At 37.3% G+C, this 24,871-nt stretch overlaps 2 protein-coding genes across 8 annotated transcripts in view; one reads left to right on the top strand and one right to left on the bottom strand.

The window, feature by feature from the left end:
* bmpr1ba (bone morphogenetic protein receptor, type IBa) overlaps positions 1 to 11,178 on the top strand; it is a 65,164-nt gene extending 53,986 nt beyond the window's left edge. For all 4 annotated transcript variants that reach the window (XM_082171127.1, XM_082171126.1, XM_082171129.1 and 1 more), the window contains 8 exons: positions 98 to 200; positions 1,927 to 2,023; positions 2,220 to 2,358; positions 2,780 to 2,972; positions 5,762 to 6,059; positions 7,355 to 7,530; positions 7,986 to 8,116; positions 10,310 to 11,178. In XM_082171127.1, coding sequence (XP_082027253.1) covers positions 98 to 200; positions 1,927 to 2,023; positions 2,220 to 2,358; positions 2,780 to 2,972; positions 5,762 to 6,059; positions 7,355 to 7,530; positions 7,986 to 8,116; positions 10,310 to 10,435 — 1,263 coding nt within the window. In that variant the 3' untranslated portion in view covers positions 10,436 to 11,178. The remainder of the gene's footprint in view (positions 1 to 97; positions 201 to 1,926; positions 2,024 to 2,219; positions 2,359 to 2,779; positions 2,973 to 5,761; positions 6,060 to 7,354; positions 7,531 to 7,985; positions 8,117 to 10,309) is intronic.
* Positions 11,179 to 17,614: 6,436 nt separating this feature from the next.
* The window catches only part of unc5ca (unc-5 netrin receptor Ca), a 181,469-nt gene continuing 174,212 nt past the window's right edge, over positions 17,615 to 24,871 (bottom strand). For 3 of the 4 annotated variants that reach the window (XM_082171066.1, XM_082171065.1, XM_082171068.1), the window contains one exon: positions 17,615 to 19,331. In XM_082171066.1, the coding sequence (XP_082027192.1) occupies positions 19,169 to 19,331 (163 nt within the window). In that variant the 3' untranslated portion in view covers positions 17,615 to 19,168. The remainder of the gene's footprint in view (positions 19,332 to 24,871) is intronic. The other variant, XM_082171067.1, reaches the window with a different exon arrangement.

The raw sequence follows: 24,871 nt of genomic DNA on the forward strand, positions 1-24,871 counted from the left end.
TGTTTTATTGTGTATGTTGCTGAGCCTAAAATATCCTGATGTGTTAATTTAACATGTGTGTGTGTGTGTGTGTGTGTGTGTGTGTGTGTGTGTTTAGGACACAGGGAACTCTAAACAGCGGCGAGCACTAGAGTGCTGCACAGATCAGGACTACTGTAACAGAGACTTACACCCAACACTGCCTCCCCTACGAACACCCAGTGAGTACACACACACACACACACACACACACACACACACACACACACACACACACACACACACACACACACTCACAGACACACACACACACACACACACACACACACACACACACACACACACACACACACACACACACACACACACACACACACACACACACACTCACAGACACAGACACTCCCACACACGTTGGGTTTTCATGTTTAATGTGGACTTTCCATAGACATAATGATTTTTATACTGTACAAACTGTATATTCTATGTCCTAACCCTAAGGCCCTGTGTCCACCAAAGTGTTTTTTGAGAGTTGAAGAATGTTCTGAAAAAAATGCTGCGCTGCCAAAACGCTCTCAAGCGCCCATAGGCTAGGCGTTTCAGCAGAGCCGTTTTTAGCCAGCTGAAAACGCCTAGCGTTGAGAGCGTTTTGGCAGCGCAGCATTTTTTTCAGTTGAGACATTTTGCTTGTTATGATTCGTAATATCCGCGAAAGTGTTACTAGTATCTCATTTCACACATATTTTGTTTCTGTGTTGATTCTATATTAAAATGTCGATACAATGTAACGTATTTTCTCTGGCTCTTGTTTTAAATTATTTTGTTCCGTTATTATGCTTGACGTTGTACAAGCAGAATGTGGCGGTTGGTCGGTGTGGTATTAGTCCCGCCCCTCCTCCACTGTGATTGGACGGTTGGGTAAAAAGTGACAGTGATGAGCGCTGTGTTTTACCCAAAGTTGAACATTCTTTAACTCTCGGCGACCTGTAAAAAACACAGAGCGTTCAGCGCTTCAGCGTGAAAAAAAAAACGCTCAGCGCCTCGTTACGCTCATGCCGTTTTAAAAACGTTATTATTATAATTGTTAATATACAGTTAGTGAGTTAGTTTAACCTTCAACCCTTAGTTGAACCGTTTAGCAACAGTATAGCAACATGCTAAATCCTCTCTGAGATTCTGCCTCGGTTGCAGCACAAAAATTACTAACTGTAAATAAAAAAAACCTAAAACTGAAATAAAAACACATTTAGTACTAAAGTACTAAATAAATAAAAAAACTGCTAAAACTAAAATAAAAAATAATAAAAAATAAAATTAAAATTTTGAAAATTACATTTACTTCATTATATTAATACAACTCTAAAAACTATAATAATATATTATTATATAATAATAATCTAGTCTTAATTACTATAAAAAGTATAAATAAATAAATCATTATTTAGCCTCTTTCGTTATTTTTTCTTTGGGCAACCATATAATAATAATCTGGTCTTAATTACTATAAAAAAAAAGTAAAATAAATACATGATTATTTTGCCTTTTTATAAAAAAAATTCTTTGGGCATCATTCCTAGAAGAAAAAAAAGTCTGATTTGTTCCCAAAAGTATATCTAGGTCAGAAGCCCTTACACACCTGTAGGGTTTATTGTGGCTGTCACGATACAACTGCCATCAATCAGCACAGCAGAATAGAAGTCCCTCTGTCTGTCTCACACACACACACACACACACACACACACACACACACACACACACACACACACACACACACACACACACACACACACACACACACCTGTGTATTCACACCCTCTCACCTGTGCTGTGGCGAATAGCGATGACTCTGATTTCACTCAGCTCTGTTGCGTGTTCAACCTTTGGTCTCTTCTCTATTGGACATGTAATAATACTTGTGTGTGTGTGTGTGTGTGTGTGTGTGTGCAGGTTATGTAGTTGGAGATATTCATCATATCGCTCTGCTCATCTCAGTGACCGTCTGTAGCTTCATCCTCACCTTCATCATCATCTTCTGTTACTTCAGGTGTGTAAGTTACCACACAGACACTTGTTCTAATTGAATCTAATTGAAATGTCTATAAACTAAACCTTACAGATTTAATCGTGACTTAATCTGACAGATTATTTTAACATTACTGTTTTAATCATGGAGACCTCAGTCTCAATCTCCATGTTGTCTTTGTGTGGAGTTTGGTTCAGTCGTCTGTGTGGTGTTTCAGGTATAAGCGTCATGAGTTGGCCCCGCGCTACAGCCTTGGCCTGCATCCTGACGAAACTCTCATTCCTCCCGGAGAATCCCTGCGGGACCTCATAGAGCAGTCCCAGAGCTCCGGCTCAGGGTCAGGACTCCCCCTGCTGGTGAGAATCACACACTGCACACAGTCACACAAGACATGGAATCAGCATCCACATAGGGACCAATGAAATGCACATAGAATACAGTCATAACAATGGAATTTACTGTATAACATGGAATGTAATTATCTGTACACTTGTGATATGGACTAGTGTCTGTAAATATTAAACTGCAGAATTATTGCTATTTAAATATGAAGTGTGAATGAGCGGCAATTTCAGCGTCTGGCGTCTCACATGAACACACTTGATCTCCAGAGCTGCCCTGAGAGCCACTTCACTAGCATTTCACCATTTCATTTAATGATAAACTATTTTCAAATAGACACAGAAACTCAAATGTCTTCATACAATCTGTCAAAATAAAAGTTAAAAGTTACCTATATATCTACCTATCTGTCTGTCTATCTATCTATCTATGTAGGTGCAGCGCACTATAGCGAAGCAGATCCAGATGGTGACACAGATTGGGAAGGGCCGTTATGGAGAGGTGTGGATGGGTAGATGGAGAGGAGAGAAAGTAGCTGTGAAAGTGTTTTTCACCACAGAGGAGGCCAGCTGGTTCAGAGAGACGGAGATATATCAGACTGTCCTCATGAGACATGAGAATATACTGGGTGAGACCTTCTTTCTCAGACACACGCACGCGCACACGCACACACACACACACGCACACACACACACACACACACGCACACGCACACACACACACACACAGCTCTCTGATGTCGGTTAAAGGTCAAATGCAGGAAAACAAATAAAATATTGAATGTTTTTAGTAAGTATTTAATTTTTTATTGATATTTTAAAATTATTTATTTCATTTAAAAAATGTATGATTTAATTTATTATTAACTTTTTTATCAAGTCACAAAACCCCTGCAGTTCCCTCGCGAACCCTGTGTAGTACGTGTGTGTGCAAAAGTGTGCCTTCGTGTAGCTAATCTTTAACTACAAGAGATTTGTGTGAGTTCATTTTATTTAATTTGAATGGTTTTACAAAATAAGCTCATGCAATTTACATATGAACGCGACCGGAGACGACGGAAAAACACACGGAGAACATCAGCTTTAGTTTCTGCTCTGACAGACACAAGACCAGCCGAACACTGTGAGTGTGTGTTAGAAATCAGGAATGCTGAGAGAACATTGAGCTTGGTGTGTTTTTCCTCTTCAAACCAAACTTGGGTCTTCAGCCTAGAAAGTTTAAATCCCGTCTGGCTAGAGCTCTTCTCATAATGTTACTCATTAGATCAATAGGCAGAGAGTAGACGGTCTTTTGTGTCTGTTTGAACACACTCGACCACATGAGTGTTTACACTACGAAAGCAATCCAGTCGAATGTGTTTTCGACTACCTCTGGAAGAGGTCAAAAGTGGACAAGCTCAAAGCGCTTTAGACCCCGTTTACTCCTGTACAGACCCTTTCCAAAAAATTAGAATATCATGGAAAAGTTTATTTATTTCCATAATTCCATTCAAAACGTTAAACTTAGTTAAAAAAAGGTATTTAGTTGTTTATTTGTACATAATTTGGGCTTCCAGCTCATAAAACCCACGAAAACAGGATTTCAAAAAATTTGAATATTACATGAAATCACACAGTAATTACACAGTGATACCATGGTCATTGAACCAGGTTTTGGTTCTTTTGGCAGTGTGGGCAGGTGCAAATCCTGCTGGAAAATAAAGGAAGCATGAAGTGCTCTGAAAATGTCCTGGTAGACGGCTGCGCTGACTCTGGATTTAATAAAGCACAGTGGACCAAAGTCCTCTTTTCTGATGAGAGCAAATTTTGCATCTCATTTGGAAACCAAGGTCCATTTATCCCAGAGTCTGGAGGAAGAATGGAGAGGCACACAATCCAAGATGCTTGAAGTCCAGTGTGAAGTTTCCACAGTCTGTGTTGGTTTGGGGAGCCGTGTCATCGGCTGGTGTTGGTCCACTGTGCTGTCCACTCAACGCAGCCGTCTCTACCAGGACATTTCCAGAGCACTTCATGCTTCCTTCAGCAGACAAGCTTTATGGAGATGCTTCCTTCATTTTCCAGCAGGATTTGCACCTGCCCACACTGCCAAAAGAACCAAAACCTGGTTCAATGACCATGGTATCACTGTGTAATTACTGTGTGATTTCATGTAATATTCAAATTTTTTGAAATCCTGTTTTCGTGGGTTTTATGAGCTGGAAGCCCAAATTATGTACAAATAAACAACTAAATACTTGAAATCGTTTAAGTTGTGGGCCCTGAATCTATAATCTATGGAAGTTTAACGTTTTGAATGGAATTATGGAAATAAATAAACTTTTCCATGATATTCACATTTTTTGGAAAGGGTCTGTATATAGCCTCGTCCACTTGTGATCCGATCGACCAAAACGCATCTTAATATCAGGTGTAAACAGGGCCTTAGAGACTTAACATCACACACACAAAGAGAAGCATGTTGAAGTTGAGAAGTTGTAGTACTGTATTTATTACAATATTTCAAATAAATCCTATAGCATAACAAATAAAACAAATTTGCTATGGTGACAGATTGGACTGTCCTCTATCAGTGTGCCACATTTCATAACTTTCCCGCAAGCGGTTCTATGGGCTGCCATAGACACCAAGTCGGAAGAAAAAGAATAATAATAATAAGAAGAAGAAGAACGCGAACGAAAACAATAGGTGCCTAGCACCTTCGGTGCTTGGCCCCTAATAATGATTTCGATTTTCAGCTATTGCACCTTTAATTACAGTGTTTCAAATAAATCTGATAGGATTTTGCAAGCAGTGTCACATCTAAAAGAGTCTTTATGCAGGTGCATGTTGCTGGTGACCTTGAAAAGTTTGTGAACCCCTGCGTTAACCCAAATCCTCAGCATGTCCATGTTATTTGTCTCATTTAACTAAATATTTTAGACATAGGAACTCCCGGGAACACGTTTGAGTGATCACTCAAATTAATCAGTGAATTCAGTTAATTAAAATGAACCATCCCGTATAAATCAGGTCGCTATAATTAATCGCCGCTTGAGGACGTTCTCTGGGACGTACGCTGTGTTTGATCATTGCATCAAATCACTCGGCTGTACAATACAGTCTGATGCGACAAACAGCATTATTGCATCTTTTCATGCTACGTCGCTGCTGTTCAAAACTGCAGAGCTACTGTCACGCAACTGAAAAATGTAGTTAAGTTAGCAGCATCTCTACTGTTATTTAATTACTCCTACTGGTGAACATGTAGTCAGCAATTACAGGAAAATGAACCGTGCACGATTGAACCGTCTTGATTAGCAGTCCTTTCAAATTAATTAAGCTGATATCAGATTAATTATAACATTAAATTAAGCGTGGTCTTTCTCAGAGTGTATTTAGTCTCACGCAGGGATTTTAACTTCAGCGACTCTCTCCTCAGGGTTCATCGCGGCCGACATTAAAGGCACAGGCTCGTGGACTCAGCTCTACCTCATCACCGACTACCACGAGAACGGCTCGCTGTACGACTATCTGAAATGCACCACCCTGGACAGCCGAGCCATGCTGAGACTGGCGTACTCCTCTGTGTCCGGGCTCTGCCACCTGCACACGGAGATCTTCGGCACGCAGGGCAAACCGGCCATCGCACACAGAGACCTGAAGAGCAAGAACATCCTGGTGAAGAGGAACGGCTCTTGCTGCATCGCTGACCTCGGCCTGGCCGTCAAGTTCATCAGGTACGACTACACTCACTCTGGTTTGCTTATCTTTACTTTGCAACCAGTTCAAATATATTATTTTAAATATTCATTTGAGTGATTGGTCAAAAGTGTTCCCAGAAGTCCCTGCCTGGCACTTTACAACTTTTTTGTAGCTATTTTTTTTTTTTTTTTAACTGTTGATATTTAGTACACAATCTTGGCTGATTATAACTTTATTTAAAATTTTGCTCTATACAAATAGTTTAAAATAGTTTTATTGTTTATTGTTTAATGTTAATTTATGTGCTTATTGAGTTTAATTTTGTCATTTATTAAGATTTTTTTTTTATAATGCCCTGATAATTGAATACTATTCTATAACTAAAACTACATATATATATATATATATATATATATAAGTATTTTTATTGTTAGATAAAACCAAAACTATTAAAAAATAGTTTTCGTTATTTGAAATCAATCTGAAAAAAATTATAAAATTAAAATAAATTAGATAAAGAAACTTGACCAAATTAAAATAAAATCAGTTTAAATTGAAGTACTAAAATCACTTAAATAAAAATAAAGCTAAATAGAAATATAGAAAACTAATTAAAATGACAAAAGTATTTAAAGTTACTCAAATTTAAATGAATACTGAAAATATAAAAATAACAGCTAATTCAAAATATCAAAAACTATAATAGTAAACAGTGTACATAATAAAATAACACTGACACACACATATATAGTTAATTGTATTGTAGCTAACTACTTTATCAAAAGGGTAGCTTAACTGTAGTTAAACTACTTATTAGCTTGTAGCTTAACAAACTAAACTCATAGTAGCATCAACAACTTTTTAACTCACAAAAATCATTTGAACTCTGATGAAGATTATATGCTAATAAAAAGAGCCCTAGTGCTTATAGATGTCAGGTGTAAAGAATAGTCTCAAAAGTCAAACAATAGTCGGGGTCTATATGCAGATAAAAAATGTTTAATTGCTCCAATCATGAGAAATATCCATAACTTGACCATGAAACACACGATATGAAGTGTAAGCTCAAGGCCTCGATCCGGAACCACATGACAGTCACACGTACGTACGAACAATAATCCACCCCAGACAAGACCGAGCACATGGTTAAATACCTGAGATAAGAAACACCTGGAACTAATCAACATAAACAGAAAGAACTACAAAGACCATGACAAGAACTACAAAAAAACATGAATGGCAAATTACAAAATAAAAGACATGACAATGTAGAGAATCCCGACATCAGGATTGAAATACTATATTAATGCTGTTGTGTCTCTTTGAACAGCGACACTAATGAAGTGGACATCCCACTGAACACACGTGTGGGCACCAAACGCTTCATGGCTCCTGAAGTTCTGGACGAGACTCTGAACAGGAGCCATTTTCAGTCCTACATCATGGCAGACATTTACAGCTTTGGCCTCATACTGTGGGAGATCGCCCGCCGAAGTGTGTCTGGAGGTACAGATCTGCCTTTCCTTAAATATTTCAATGAAGTACAATTACATATTTCATTTAAGTGTCAACCTTTGCATTTATATATTTAAATACATTTATTTTTATATTTTAATCTGTAAACATGCTGTGGAACACCGGTGACCCATTTCTGTTTTCTTTTATATTTACTGCACAAGTAAAGTAATAATAAGTCTTTATTTTATCTTGACAAGCTATACATCATTTGAAAGGTCCAAGTCTTGCAGTTTTTGATTTATAAATATCTAATAGTGAGTGACAATAATCTCTTATTTTTTTGTCAGGAGGTATGCAAAATCAAAAAGTCTCCCTTTGCTCATCATTTAAAATATATATATATATATATATATTTTTTTTTTTACTAATAAGAGGTTCACTTGTGATTTTAAAGAGATTTAATTTATGTCTATGTATTGATTTTTTTTTTAATGTTTCTGCAGGTATTGTTGAGGAATATCAGCTGCCGTATCACGATCATGTTCCTAATGACCCATCATATGAAGACATGCGAGAAGTCGTGTGCATCAAGAGAATACGGCCATCTTTCCCAAACCGCTGGACCAGCGATGAGGTTAAACACTAATCTACTCACTCTTCACACTTTTCACTCTTCACACTCACACATTTCATAACTTAAAAGGGATAGTTCACCCAAAAAAACGAACATTCTGTCATCTTTTAACTCACCCTCATGTCGTTCCAAACCCATAAGACTTGGAAAGAGCTTTCTGTCCCTCCATTGACAGCTATGCAACTACCACTTTAATGCTGAAGCGATTTAGTCCAGCTTTTCTGAAGAGACTCAATCACTTTATATGATGAACAGACTGAATTCAGGCTTTTATTGACATATAAACACATTCATCAACTCGCATATCAATTGTGGTAAACGGAAACTCAAGCACGTTTGAGCTTCAGCAAGAGCCAATGAGGTTCATTCTCATGTTACGCAGCATGTTTGAGCTTCAGCAAGAACCAATGAGGTTCATTCTCATGTTACGCAGCATGTTTGAGCTTCAGCAAGAACCAATGAGGTCCATTCTCGTGTTATGCAGCACGTTTGAGCTTCTGCAAGAACCAATGAGGTTCATTCTCGTGTTACGCAGCACGTTTGAGCTTCTACAAGAACCAATGAGGTTCATTCTCGTGTTATGCAGCACGTTTGAACTTCTACAAGAACCAATGAGGTTCATTCTTGTGTTACGCAGCACGTTTGAGCTTCAGCAAGAGCCAATGAGGTTCATTCTCATGTTACGCAGCATGTTTGAGCTTCAGCAAGAACCAATGAGGTCCATTCTCGTGTTATGCAGCACGTTTGAGCTTCTGCAAGAACCAATGAGGTTCATTCTCGTGTTACGCAGCACGTTTGAGCTTCTACAAGAACCAATGAGGTTCATTCTCGTGTTACGCAGCACGTTTGAGCTTCACAAGAACCAATGAGGTTCATTCTCGTGTTACGCAGCACGTTTGAGCTTCACAAGAACCAATGAGGTTCATTCTCATGTTACGCAGCACGTTTGAGCTTCTGCAAGAACCAATGAGGTTCATTCTCGTGTTACGCAGCACGTTTGAGCTTCACAAGAACCAATGAGGTTCATTCTCGTGTTACGCAGCACGTTTGAGCTTCACAAGAACCAATGAGGTTCATTCTCATGTTACGCAGCACGTTTGAGCTTCTGCAAGAACCAATGAGGTTCATTCTCGTGTTACGCAGCACGTTTGAGCTTCTGCAAGAATCAATGAGGTTCATTCTCATGTTACGCAGCACGTTTGAGCTTCTGCAAGAACCAATGAGGTTCATTCTCGTGTTACGCAGCACGTTTGAGCTTCACAAGAACCAATGAGGTTCATTCTCGTGTTACGCAGCACGTTTGAGCTTCTGCAAGAACCAATGAGGTTCATTTTTGTGTTACGCAGCACGTTTGAGCTTCTGTAAGAACCAATGAGGTTCATTCTCGTGTTACGCAGCATGTTTGAGCTTCTGCAAGAACCAATGAGGTTCATTCTCGTGTTACGCAGCACGTTTGAGCTTCTGCAAGAACCAATGAGCTTCATTCTCGTGTTACGCAGCACGTTTGAGCTTCACAAGAACCAATGAGGTTCATTCTCGTGTTTCGCAACATGTTTGAGCTTCAGCAAGAACCAATGAGGTTCATTCTCGTGTTTTGCAACATGTTTGAGCTTCACAAGAACCAATGATGTTCATTCTCGTGTTACGCAGCACGTTTGAGCTTCTGTAAGAAGTTTGTTCTCGCGCATCAAGCAGGTTCAGTTGAGCTACTTTTTATAATCACTGATCATTGTTTGAATGTGAATAAAAGCCTAAATTCAATCTGTTCATCTTCTAAAGTGATCAAGTCTCTTCAGAAAATTTGGACTAAACCGCTCAATTCATATGAACTTTTTGAATCGTCAAAATGGTAGTTGTGTAGCTGTCAATGGAGGGACAGAAAGCTCTCAGATTCCTTAAAAAATGTCTTAATTTGGGTTTCAAAGATGAATGAAAGTCTTACAGGTTTGAAATGACATGAGAGTGAGGGTGAACGATCCCTTTAGAAAAAAAGAAAGAAAAAAAAACACATATACACAACCATGGTCTTCATGTTTACATTTTTATAAAAAAAATTTGTCAGTTATTGTTCTTTTGATAAAAATGTCATTATTTCATATATTTAGAATGATTTTCAAACCGATATCTTTATCATTACAGTTATCGTCCTTGGTGTGAATGTGCTTTAACAGTTGTCATTGTGTTTGATTTCAGTGTCTCAGACAGATGGGGAAGCTCATGACGGAGTGTTGGGCTCATAACCCTGCCTCTCGGCTCACCGCACTTCGCATTAAAAAGACGCTGGCCAAGATGTCAGAGTCCCAGGACATTAAAGTCTGAGAACAGCCCGAAAGCAGCACTGACGGTAACCCCGAACTCACCGCCTGCAACGGCCCGCCGTGGGTTCAGTCGGTGAGTTTTGCCATGCGAGGGCATCTTGCAGACTGACTCACCAATGGCGAAAGACGCCAAAGATGTTCTGTGGTCAGAGCTCAGATATTCAGCCCTGTGGAAGACACCGCTGGCCGCTCTCAGTCCTGCTGTCGTGATGCTTCATGGACGAGCACCTGCAAACGGTCAGTGGGACGCAGCATGACCTCATCGAGCCAGATGTCCGGTGTCCATTATAAACACTTGGGCTTTAGCTCATGACTCCCTTGAGAGAACTCTAAAGTTTTCTCCTTTCACAGTCTGTTCAGCTCGTACATGACGATGATTTCGGCTCGTGTTTGGAACTTGCAACAAGTGTGATGGTTGAGATTAAAGTCATAAGAGCTGCGGCTTCCCTCCTTTTTGGTAGGCTGTGCCTTATTTATTGTGTAAATAGCTGTGTAAAAGAATGAGAGTGAAGCATCAAAGTACTTGAATAAATGTTCTAATGACACTGAAGTTTTTTTGTTTGTTTGTTTTAATTTAACTGTTTTTCTGAGGGGTGGTTGATTATGATTTCACGTTTTTAACTTTAGTTAGTGTGTAATGTTGCTGTTTGAGCATAAACAACATCTGCAAAGTTTCGACGCTCAAAGTTCAAAGCAAAGGGAGATATTTGCTTTTAAAGAAATCGTTTTTTAAGGACTACAACAAACGGCTGGTAGAGACTACACGACATTCCTTTTTCCATTCAAATTTACATAAACCCCGCCCCCAGGAACGCAATTTATAACATAAATTAATCAACTAACCATTCAGAAATGTCCTGTTGCTCTACATGTTGTCACTTCTTCTTGAGTCTCTCCATCATTGTCTGAATCCGGTTTGAACATAAAAGCCTAAAAGTTTTTGAAATTTTCAGTGCATGTCTGTGTGAGGTAAAATGACACGAGCTCTTGAAGCTCCGCCCCCTGTGCCGGGAGCAGCAGCTCATTTGCTTTTAAAGGGACAGACACAAAACGGTGCGTTTTTGCTCACCCTCAAAAAGTGACAACTTTAACATGCTATATAAAAATATCTGTGGGGTCTGAAGCTAAAAAAAAATATCTGAAGCTAAAACTTCACATACACACTCTGGGGACATCAAAGACTTATTTTACTTATGAAAGGGGCATTATACCACCCCTTAAAGGTCTTTTCGAGTCACCTTTATTTGTATAGCACTACAATACAGATCTTTCAAAGCAGCTTTACAGTGAACGCAAACAGAGTTCAGTTCTGCAGTAAAGCAGCTCTAAAAAAATACAACAGTGTCATTCAGTTGAAAAAAAGATTATTACATTAAAAAGTAGAAATACGAAAGTCGAAATTATATCATAATGAGGTAAAAAGGTAAAATTATGACTTAAGTAGACACAAAGGTAAAAATGATGATAGTAAGACATAATTGTGGCAAACATAGAAATTTAAAAAAGTATGAGATACTAACAAATTTAAATTAGTCGAAATTATTTCCAAAAGTTTAAATGAGGAATTATAAAAAAAAAAGAAAAAAAAAGTTGATCATAATTTTGGCTGACATAAAAACAAATGCTTTGCCAGAGCACAAAACAGTTTTCTACACTGTTGCATTGGCTGAACAAAAATAAATTAAACTAAAATATGGTCCAAATGAACAACCAAAGGAAGCATTATTGACTCCTCTTCACACCCTTAACAATATAAGCCTCTCTTTTGGTTTTATCATGGTAAATGTTTGTTAGGACAGTCATGTTCTAGATTGTTAAAGTATTAAAAAGTAATCTCCAAAAAAACAAGGGCACTTTCAGCATTGATTAAAAATATAATTTATTTAAAAAATCCTTTACATACATTTTATACAGCGGACATATTAGTGTTTTTTGAATTGCTATTTTAATGAAGCTTTATTCTATGGATAATTCAATCCTCTCTGTACATGCAAGTCATAACAATGCACATTTGCCAGCGGTTCTGTCATTGTCCTGCACAGAAGCAAACGTTGCATAGTTGGCACAGCATTTACACCAGACAGAAACACTGTCTCTTAGCACTGCGCTCTTCAACCTTAGGAGGGCTTTTCTGCTGCCTTGTTTTGCTCATTAATTTGGCTTTTATTTTCGCACAGATCCTCGCCGTGGATTGTGGGAAATGGCAGTTGGTTCGAGGCTTTTCCGCGTTGGTTGTGTGGCAGCGGCTGCAAGCAGTGACACTGCAGACAGATCACAAATAATGAGCCCTGTGTTTCACATCACTGCGAGCACATTTACAAGCACACCAACACTCGCATCTACTGTAGTGTGACCAATTTATGCAGAAACATTAATGCATAAAATACGCCAGCTTCTTTACAAAGCGGTTGCATAGACCATCATTAACTGTAAACCATCTAATCCGGCTGTAAACACATTTAAGATTTCTGAGTTTATCTTTAGGTCTTGCTAAAGACTTCGGGGATTTCTTGCAAATGGGTATTTTATATTTTTTACATGAAATCAGAACGACACATTCCTGGTCCTAATGTAAGGAAGCCCATTGCTGCCAAATAAATAAATGCTTTTGGTAAATCCTAATTATAACCAAAAAATAAATAAAAAAAGCCATATTGATGGCAGTCAAAATTATGCCATGGCATAAATCATAAAAACATTATAATAAAAGAAGAAAATAAATTATAACATAAAACAAAGTTGAAATATGACAGTCAAAATTATAAGTCCTAATGATAAAAAGTCATAATTATGATAAAAGTAGAAATTATTATGACAAGTTGAAATTCTTACTTAAAATTTAAATTGAAAAAAAGTTACAATTATGAGATACTAACATACATTGAAATTATGATAAAATGTTTAAATAAAAGTTTCATAATTTCATAAAAGAAAAATATAAAAAAAGAAGAAAAATGGAAATTAGAATTTAAAAAAAACGGTGAAATATGGCAGTCAAAACTATATGACATAAAAAGTCAAAATTATGATAAAATGTTTAAATAAAAGTTTCATAATTTCATAAAAGAAAAATATAAAAAAAGAAGAAAATGGATATTAAAATTTGAAAAAACGTTTAAATATGACAGTCAAAACTATATGAGATAAAAAGTCAAAATTATAAAAGCATAATTATGAGATAAGTAAAAAAATGTACAACATATTAAAGTTATAATAAAAGAAAAAAAGAAATTATAACAATAAAAAAGTTGAAATATAACACTTAAAATTGTCATAATAAAAATTAAAAGACTAAAGTCATGATTATGACAGTCGAAATTGAGTTGAAATTATGATCAAATGTACATTTCTATTTTGAATCATAATTTTGACTGTCACAAAAGAAAAAAAATATGTAAAAAAGAAAAATAGAAATTAAAATATGAAAAAAGTTGAAATATGCCAAAAAATTGTAACACTACATCATAATGAGATAAAAAGTCCAAATAAAAGTCCAAATGTTGACAAAACATTTTAATAACAAAAAAATATACAATAAAAGAAAAAAGAGGAAAAAACATATGACATTCTACTAGCGATAAAAAGTCGTTATTACAGCAAAAGTAGAAATTATGATAGTATGGTCATAAAAATATATATATATATATATATATATATATAAAAAGAAAAACAAGAAAAGTAGAAATCTGATTATAAATTATAACACTGTCAATTTCATTTTTCAATTTCATTTTCACTGTAAATTTTCTTTTTGTCAGAATTATGATTTACCAAAGCATAATTTGTTTTTCTCAAGTGGCAGAAATGAGCTTCTATGGTGAACGATTTATCAGTCGAAATTATTCCTAAGAAAAAAAAAGTTCTCAGAATCTTCAATAGAGCGTAATAACTCGCTCCGCCTCTGAAACATCTTTTCTTTTGGCTGACATCATCAGGCCCTCGAGACAATCCTTAAATGTCACAAGCTAATGTGCGTGTAAATATGATCAGATAAACTCTCTACAGCAACACAAGCAAATATACTCCAACTTTTTCAATCATGTAAAGTGTCTTTCATGTATACATAGGTTTATTCTAATGTCCTTTAAACTAGAGAGAGTTCAGAGATCGTATTTCTAGTTTAAGTGTCTGGGTGACAGAGTGACATCTTTAATATTCACCAGAAACAAATGATTCCACCGTACTGGCAGTGTTCATAGGAGCTTCAGACCTATGAAAATCAAATTTCATATTTCTATTTCTGACTCATATCGCTGAGTAACCCACACATGATACACATTCTTCTTATATTAATCATAAAGTATGTTCTAATTGGCTGCGACTTCAAGCCTCTATGTATAATGCATTAGAAAGGTATTCATAATGTACCTTATAATATATTATATCTTTTAATAAATAAGTGTAACCAAAGTTAAAATGCATTATAATATTTGCAGATTCGTTTTAAATCTGAAATGAGTTGTTTTTCAGGTGTTTTAATGCATTATACTTTCTAAAGGTGTAACAACGAATTAGATAAGTATTATATAATGTATTATAACTGTGGTTACAATTATTCATGAGACCATACAGTACATAATTAATGCATTCAAAGTACTTTTAAACAGTGTTGGGTGTAATCCATTACTAAGTAATTAATTACTATAATTTAATGACTTTTCCTTGGTAAAGAAAAGTAAGTGATTACTCTTAATTTTTTGTGATTTAATTACAGTTACTTCTGATGTAATTGCATTAAATACTGCATAAACTATAGAACAATTCTATATAAAACAATAGTGGATTTAACATCAAAATTTGATGTTAAATGTATGTTTATAATTGAACCCTTTACACACTTTGGTCAGTTCAAGGATAATTTATGCAATTTTATGCATTTGAAAGAATCAAAAGAGCAATTTCATGTCTATTTTTGTATTGTTCAGCTGGTCGAGGTTGGTATGGGATTTAGAAAGTAATTAGTAATAAGTAATGCAATACTTTTTAGAGTACAGTGAGTACAGTAATCTAATTACACTGTTGAAGATGTAATTAGTAGCTAGTAATTAATTACTTTTTTTAGAGTAACTTACCCAACGCTGCTTTTATAATGCATTATAAATAAAGGCTTCAAGTAAAGTGTTACCAAATTTAACATAACCAAGCTTTCCACCAAAAGTTACTAGTTATAGTTACTATAATAAACCTGTGGTAACTTGCTATTGGCCTTCACTGTCATAAAAGAAATGAAAATAAAACAAAGACTGATTTTATTTCATTACATCAATCCAGTAACAACAGCCCCTTTCACACACACAGTCTTTAATTGAAATAAATGTAAAAATGCATAAAAACACTATCTTGATGAGATTTATACTTGGTTTTAATAAATAGACCATTACATAGTTAGTGTAAAAATATAAACTAGAATTGTATTTGGTTCATCTTTTTTATGTAACGTTTATTTAACCAGGAAAATTAAGTGTAACAGGGACATAAATTTACATTTGATATATATATATATATATTAAAAAGGGAGGACTTTCCCTCATTTTAAAACACCACTGCACGCCACTGATGAGCATGTAAGAAGTCTGCTTTGGGCCAATCATAATCATAATAATCATAATTATGATTGACCATATGGTGTGTTCACACCATTATGGAGACGACGCGATTACTCCGCGTGGTTTAGTGTTAAAGGTCCTTCACACTCCGAAGGGGTTTGAGTCCGAATAATAATCTTTTTGTACAGTCTATGGGTTTGAGTCCGAATTTTTCGTAGGCCTATTCGTCGTCCCAAAAAACCTTGCACACTGAGTCTGATGCGTATTAATTAATTGAAAATGGAGTCTTCAAGCAGTGAGGATGATTTGTGTTGTCCTCTCTCTTCTTAAAATTTCCTCCTAAAGATTTCCACCTCCCTATCAAGGAGCTGCGGGATTATCCCGAGCGATTCAAAGTTTACTTCATGATGTCAGTGGCTCAGTTTGAAAAATCTTTATATTCCGTGTTTTTGTATTCTGCACTTTGTTTGTCATACAGTGCTTTGTGCTGCGAGACGAAGTGGATCACCATGTCAGACAGACCCCATTCTGGAGTCTGGCGTTCGCTTGTACGGTTGACCCTTCGCAGGGAGTTTGATTGACAAGGCAATCTGACCAGGGGGGCACTGTTTCATATTATTTTGAAGCTTCCCCGGGCGCCGCCATTGGCTAGCGGACCATCACCTGCTGTTAGCATTCCATTGACTCCCATTCATTTTGGCGTCACTTTGACAGCGAATAACTTTACATCTGAGGCGTTTAAAGACTCCAATTGTCCATTATTTATTTCTAAAGAAACACGAAAATGTATAAAAGGCTCCATTACCTTGTATCTTACGTTATGGCCCCGTAGAAGCCGTTTTTGTAAAAATAGGCTAACGATTGCGTCATAACCACACGACTCTCTGTCGCACAGCAGAGAGATTACCGTATGGACAGGAGGAGAAGCTCGCGGGCAATCGGGGAGACGTGGAGGCAAAATGACAAAATAATTAATCAGAATACTTAGCAAAAGTTTCTCCTGCTTCTAGCTCATGAACACCTCCTACTCACGCTCTCCGTCTCTGCAAGATTCGGAAGGGAATGATTCAGATTTCTCTTGGCACAGCTACTAGAAGACAGACGGGTTGCTCACGTCACATCTACGTCGTCAAGCTCAGTTTGAGTCTGCGCAGTACGCTCGACCATCAGGAAGTGAGAGCTTCTAATTGACTTCACTTGTCTCCGTTGAATCCAATGGGGTCGCTGTGTCCAGTTTATACTGTCTATGAATCTGACCAATCATAATCCGCCATTTTTGTCCGACAAAGCAGTCAGGAGAGTTAGTAGATTTACGTTGGAGGATTTGAACTTGAAAAACTGAGTGTATACTGACGTCTTTCCGCGGTTAAAACGACATTTCTTCTTATGTTCTTTCATGTTTATTTTGATGCTATAAATTAAAGGTATAGCGGAGGATCTTTCCAAATTTTAGATAAGACCCGCCCTCTCCACTTTTTGAAAAGTTTGATTGATTCACCAGAATGATTGACAATTAGGAGGACCAATAGTTTAGACTACCCACCAGGAAGTAAAACATCCTCCACTATACCTTTAACTAGAAGGAAGAGATGATCGGTTCACGAGCAGCTTTAACTGAAGCTCTACAGCGATCTGTCAGACACATTAAAGAGCTGTATCATATCAAAAGTAACTGGTCTGTCCTGTCTGTCAGCGTGTTGTCAGCGTCCTCTTTGCTCAGCAAGAACACGGTGTGGCGTGAGAGCGGCGTGGCTTGTCGGACATAGCAATAGTAACTAAAGGGAGCGGGTCTTTGCGAATGGTCAATTGTCAAAACACCTTTCAAAATGCTTCCTACAGATGCAAAAAATCAAACACGATCCGATTTTTTTAATATTACGGACGAAAGTTTCGGAGGCAGTGTGTAAACGTGATTGACAAAATGTGGTCATATTTAATTTTTAGCGTGCAAAATATTTTGGACTCGGTGTGCAAGCACCTTAAGTGCCGCTGCTTTTTAATCGTTTTTCTATGTAAATATGAGTTAAATGGACATATTTGACTGTTGGCGCCGCGTTTTTGCAACTTTTTCATCATGTGGCGATCGAGGCACTGCTTTCTGTTCTGTTCATCAGCGCTGTGGCTATAACAAGCGTGTTTTTCTCGTGACTGACATTCAGTGGTATTTTGTTGCTGATGTGTGAACGGTCTCTTAACGGTAGAACGCCGTTGTTTGTGTGAACGGCATATTCGTGCATTTACCGGTAAAGTCATTCTGGTAATTTGACGGTAATTTACTGGGATTGCTGTGTGAAAAGGGCTATAATAACTGTTGTATCCATCACATTCTGGCAGAAACAATAGTCACCACCATGGGAAGGTTTTTTTGTTTTGTTTTTTATACAAGGGATCAATTGACTCTTGATATGAAATAATGCGTATAGTAGAGTGAAATGCATAAATGGTGAGTTGAAACATTGATGCACAACAGAAACAGCCCATGCAGAACACGTGATGCAGCAGAAGTCCGGCCAGTGAAGATCATTACAGTGTGACGTAACATTGCATTCCAGAAAATCAGAGAGCAACTTCTGATATTATCCTCAAATCCCTGCAAGTGCTCATCTGCACTTTTGTTCAACAAAGCAACACGTATATTTTTACGTCTTCGGACACCTGCGTTACAAAAATAATACAATCCTAATCAGATCTGAATGTTAACCGGATTTTAAAGGCCACTTTAAGGTACTCTGTAGACACACTAAATACTGTATTCATGTCTCAAAATATTATATTACACGAGAGCGAGTAGTTTCTGCAACCACTAGATGGCACCACAAATTCCTGCAAAAACGACCACTGAAGGAGACGGGAGATGATGTGGGAGATTTCTGCACATGAGGACCCTGCGCGTGCAAACTGGAGGGTTTTCCAAAGATTTTGGTTGCCTAAAGTGTCTTGACCCTGTTCCTGGTTCACCTTTGACCCCCAGCCCTGCATTCAACCCTAAATCGGCAGCATCCGCGCAGACGGACAGCAGTACCGCACGTATCCATGGAAACTGAATCAGATGCGAAAGGTCACGGACTCTCCCCCGTACTCCGATGCTTTGACTGTCTCGGGTTTGATCGTTGTTTCAGCTCGATGAAAGTGGCAGCTCAACTTGAGCTCAATTATCCTCAGCTTAGACATCACCGCCATTGTAAGGGTCATTGTTCCTTCGCCATGGCAGCGATGCTGTTGTCATGACGACCCATCTCCTCCAGAACCGTGGCGAGCTGATTGAGGTTGCCGTGTGGGAAGTGTTGAGCTTCCCAGAGGTCCAGAATCACTCCGGTAGGACTCGTCTTAGTCGCAAAGTAGTTGAGATACCTGTAGGGCGGGTGAGATGAAACACACACTGAGGTGGGCGGCGTGAGCACAACACATCACCACATCACCATTTCTGCTAGAAGTTTTGATTTTAATGAACTAGGTTTTTATTTTTATTTTTTATAATCCAGTAAAATCTGGTTTGACTTTCTCTTTTCATTTGGAACTTGGACAAAAAAAAAGAAAATAACACAATAAAAAGTGATTTATCAATGACATGAAAAACCCCCCATTATTTTTACTTCTAAAGCCACTTAATCAGACATATGATCAGCTAAAGAGAACTTTTTTCCCCCCAAAATGGCTATAAAAAATAAATTAATAAAAAAGATAACTAATTCAATAAACAAATATAATTTCTGTATTTTCTACTACAACAAAAATAATGATTATTATTAATTAAAATATGTATTATTTAAATGACAAATTAAATTAATAAAGAAATATATTACTATTGCAAACGCAATACTGTTGCGCTGCAAAATGAATTAAAAAAATATATTTTATAATAATAATAATTATTATTATTAATCAACATATATATATTATATATATATATTATATTATATATATATATATATATATATTTTTTTTTTTTGTTGAAAAAAGTAGTAAATTAATAAACCCTCTTTGGGTGTAGGGATGGTTCAGCTCATAAGAAAAAAACAATCCAAGGCACTCAAGTAATTTGTTTTTCGAAAAATATAAAAAGCCTTTATTTTTTCATGGCTTAGGTATTAAAAAAAAAAACAGATGAGCTAATGAGCTTTTTATATTTTTCTAAAAACAAATTACTTGAGTGCCTTGGATTGCTTTTTTCTTATGAAATAAAGAAATGTATTACTAGTGCAATAATACTACTGCACTGCAAATAAACAAGTATTTATTATTATTAATAATAATAATAATAAATATAGCTGCAAGCAGCAATTATCGGGGCCAAGCGCAAGCAGATGACAGGATATGCCAACATGGCTGAAGGTGTCAGACCAACTGCAACAATGAGCAATTAAAGACATTTAGAGAGGATTTTAGGCGAAATGGCTGAAAAATCATAAAAAGTAATTCAAAATATGATTTGATTGATTATCACTTTCGACCAATAGGTGGCGCAGTTACAAAACTGATGTGATGTGGTCAGAATAAAGTGACAATGACACATACAAAGTTTGGTGTCAATATGTCAAGGCATTGCAGAGATAAAGCCTGAATAGTGCTTTTAGCATCATGCCTCAACTTTGCTGCTGCGCTATACGAAAACGGTTTCGTCTATCAACACGAAATCCATAACTTTTAGTCAGCACAGTCTGGAGATGATACGATTCAATTTTGGTGAAAATTGGACAAACGGTTTAGGTGGAGTTCGAAAAAGTAGGTTTTGACGGAAAATCTAGATTGTGGACAGGAAGTTCGGCCAAATAAGGAAAACTTGGTATCTATGTTCTCGGCTAGACCCAAGGAATCTATTAAGACCAGTGGCATTTCAATAGCCAGATTTAATCAAAAGTTATTATCCTTTTTGGAAATCCTTTTGACCACTAGGTGGCGCTGTCTTGAAATATTTTGGGTACCTTCAGGGGATGATGTTGATGGCACATTCTGAGTTTCGTAATATTAAACCAATGCAGTTGTTTAGTAAAGCATTTTATTTCACAAAACTGTATTGAAGTCAATGGGAATTTCATGTTTTGTTCTATTATAGCGCCACCAAGAGGCTCAGTCCCACCATTTTTTTTATGTGTCCTCAGAGTGAGCCCATACATATGTGTGTCAATTTTGGTGAAAATATCTCAATTTGCTTTGGAGTTATAGACATTTATATGAAAAAACACGTAAAAAATGACTGACACATGACTTTGATTGGATTTTACTACCCCTTACTATCAATATTTTCGCATTTGGGCATTGGCGTATAGCTATCGACCTATGTTTCCAAACTTCTGACGGTGGTTTCGTCTCGATCAGACTAGCGCTTTCGAAGATATAGCCAAATGTTTTTTAAGCGCTAAATCACAACGCTACACAAACCGTATGGCGAAACCTAGCATGTTTGGTATCGTTGGACTCTGCAACGATTCAGGAGTCTAAAGAGATGACTCTTGTGAAAATAAGTCGACCACACCCAAAGTTATAAGCATTTGGGAAAAAAAATTCCCCACTAGGTGGCGCTGTTTCGAAACTTCTCAGGCTCCTTCAGGACATCGTGCTGATGACCCATACTGAGTTTCGTAACAATCCGTTCATGCGTTCATAAAATACAGCATTTTAGCACATAATTCAAAATGGCCGACAGCCAAAATGACTGATCTGGGAAGATTGTATATCAGTCGACTCAGCATGACGCCCTGAATCTATCGAGACCACTTTTATGATTTTTGGACAAACCATTCAGAAGTTATAAGCAAAAACAACCATTTTTCATATCTCCGGACCAGTAGGTGGCACTGCGCCGAAACGCAGTATGTAGCCTCAGGTCATGCTTGTGATGATATGTACCAAGTTTGGTCTGAATACGATAAAGCGTTGCGGAGATACAGGCTAGTGTCTGTTTTTGCAAGCGCTACGTAAAATTTGTTTGCGCTGTATTCGAGAACGGTTTGATGAATCAACACGAATTCCATAACTTTTTGTCGGCATGGTATGAAGATGATCTGATTCAATTTTCGTGGAAATTGGAGCAACGGCCTAGGAGGAGTTCGAAAAAGTAGCTGTTTTGGAAAATTCAAGATGGCGGCCATATTTTATGACGGAAAATGACGTCATAGGGTGCAATCGAACCGTCATGAGCTCAGGAATCTGAGGAAAAAGGAATTTTGTTGTTTGACTTCACGGTTAAAAAGTTATTAGCAAAATAAAAGTGAAATTTTGGACAGGTGGTGGCGCTAGAGGGAATGACTTAGAAACACCAAAATTGGTGTATTTAATGTTGGGACTGTCCTCTATCAGAATGTCAAACCAAAACAACTTTCCCGCAATCGGTTCTATGGGCTGCCATAGACTCCCAGTCGGAAAAAGGAAGAATAATAATAATTAAAGCTGCAAGCAGCATTTAGTGGGGCCAAGCACAATCAGATGACAAGACATGCCAACATTGCTGAAAGTGTCAGACCAACTGCAACAATGAGCAATTAAAGACATTAAAGAGGATTTTAGGCAAAATGCCTGAAAATTCATAGAAACAGTAAATAAAATTATGTAATGCATTATCACTTTCGACCAATAGGTGGCGCAGTTACAAAACTGATGTGATGTGATCAGAGTGAAGTGACAATGACACATACAAAGTTTGGTGTCAATATGTCAAGGCATTGCAGAGATAAAGCCTGAATAGTGCTTTTAGCATCATGCCTCAACTTTGCTGCTGCGCTATACGAAAACGGTTTCGTCAATCGAGACGAAATCGATAACTTTTAGTCGGCACGGTCTGGAGATGATACGATTCGATTTTGGTGAAAATCGGACAAACGGTGTAGGAGGAGTTCGAAAATGTATGTTTTGAATGAAAATCAAGATGGCGGACAGGAAGTTAGGCCAAATAAGGAAAACTTGGTTTCTATGTTCTCGGCTTGACCCAAGGAATCTATTAATACTAGTGGCATTTCAATGGGCAGATTTATTCAAAAGTTATTAGCATTTTTAGAAGTTTTGTTATAACTTTTGACCAAAAGGTGGCGCTGTCTTGAAATATGTTGGGTACTTTCAGGAAATGGTGCTGAAGGCACTTTCTGAGTTTCATTAAATAACACCAATGCATTTGTTTAGTATAGCATTTTATTTCACAAAACTGTATTGAAGTCAATGGGAATTTCATGTTTTGTTCTATTATAGCGCCACCAAGAGGCTCAGTCACACCATTTTTTTTACGTGTCCTCAGAGTGAGCCCATACATATCTGTGTCAATTTTGGTGAAAATATCTCAATTCGCTTCGGAGTTATAGACATTTATATGAAAAAACACGTAAAAAATGACTGACACATGACTTTGATTGAATTTTACTACCCCTTACTATCAATATTTTCGCATTTGGGCATTGGCATATAGCTATCGACCTATGTTTCCAAACTTCTGACGGTGGTTTCGTCTCGATCAGACTAGCGGTTTCGCAGATATAGCCAAATGTTTTTTAAGCGTTAAATCACAACGCTACACAAACCGTAAGGCGAAACCTAGCATGTTTGGTATCGTAGGACTCGGCAAGGATTCAGGAGTCTAATTAGATGAGTCTCGTGAAAATAAGTCGACCACACCCAAAGTTATAAGCATTTGAATAAAAAGATTAACCATTAGGTGGCGCTGTTTCGAAACTTCACAGGCTCCTTCAGGACATCGTGCTGATGACCCATACCAAGTTTCGTAACAATCCGTTCATGCGTTCTTAAAATACAGCATTTTAGCACAAAATTCAAAATGGCCGACAGTCAAAATGGCCGATATGGTAAAATTGGATATCAGTCGACTCGGCATGTTGTCCTGAATCTAACGAGACCAATTTTATGATTTTTGGACAAACTGTTCAGAAGTTATAAGCAAAAATAGCAATTTTTCATATCTCCGGACCAGTAGGTGGCGCTGCGCTGAAACGCAGCATGTTGCCTCAGGACATGCTTGTGATGACTTGTACCAAGTTTGGTTTGAATACGATTAAGCGTTGCGGATATACAGCCTTACGACTGTTTTTGCAAGCACTACGTAAAATTTGTTCGTGGGTTTATCGACAACGGTTAAGCGAATCAACTAGATTTTAATAACTTTTTGTCACCACTGCCTGAAGATGATCTGATTCAATTTTCGTGCAAATCGGACAAACCGTCTAGGACGAGTTCGAAAAAGTAGGTTTTGAGAATAATTCAAAATGGCGGCCATATTTTAATGACGGAAAGTGACGTCATAGGGTGCAATCGAATCGTCATGAGCTCAGGAATCAGAGGAAAAAATAAGTTTGTTGATTGGCCTTACGGTTCAAAAGTTATTAGCAAAATAAAAGTGAAATTTCGGACAGGTGGTGGCGCTAGAGGGAATGACTTAGACACACCAAAATTGGTGTATTTAATGTTGGGACTGTCCTCTATCAGAATGTCAAACCAAAACAACTTTCCCGCAATCGGTTCTATGGGCTGCCATAGACTCCAAGAGCGGAAGAATAATAATAATAATTAAAGCTGCAAGCAGCATTTAGCGGGGCCAAGCACAATCAGATGACAACACATGCCAACATTGCTGAAAGTGTCAGACCAACTGCAACAATGAGCAATTAAAGACATTAAAGAGGATTTTAGGCAAAATGCCTGAAAATTCATAGAAACAGTAAATAAAAATATGATTTAATGCATTATCACTTTCGACCAATAGGTAGCGCAGTTACAAAACTGATGTGATGTAGTCAGAGTGAAGTGACAATGACACATACAAAGTTTGGTGTCAATATGTCAAGGCATTGCAGAGATAAAGCCTGAATAGTGCTTTTAGCATCATGCCTCAACTTTGCTGCTGCGCTATACGAAAACGGTTTCGTCAATCGAGACGAAATCGATAACTTTTA

The sequence above is a fragment of the Leuciscus leuciscus genome (assembly GCF_965113295.1).
Source record: "Leuciscus leuciscus genome assembly, chromosome: 5".
NCBI lineage: Eukaryota > Metazoa > Chordata > Actinopteri > Cypriniformes > Leuciscidae > Leuciscus > Leuciscus leuciscus.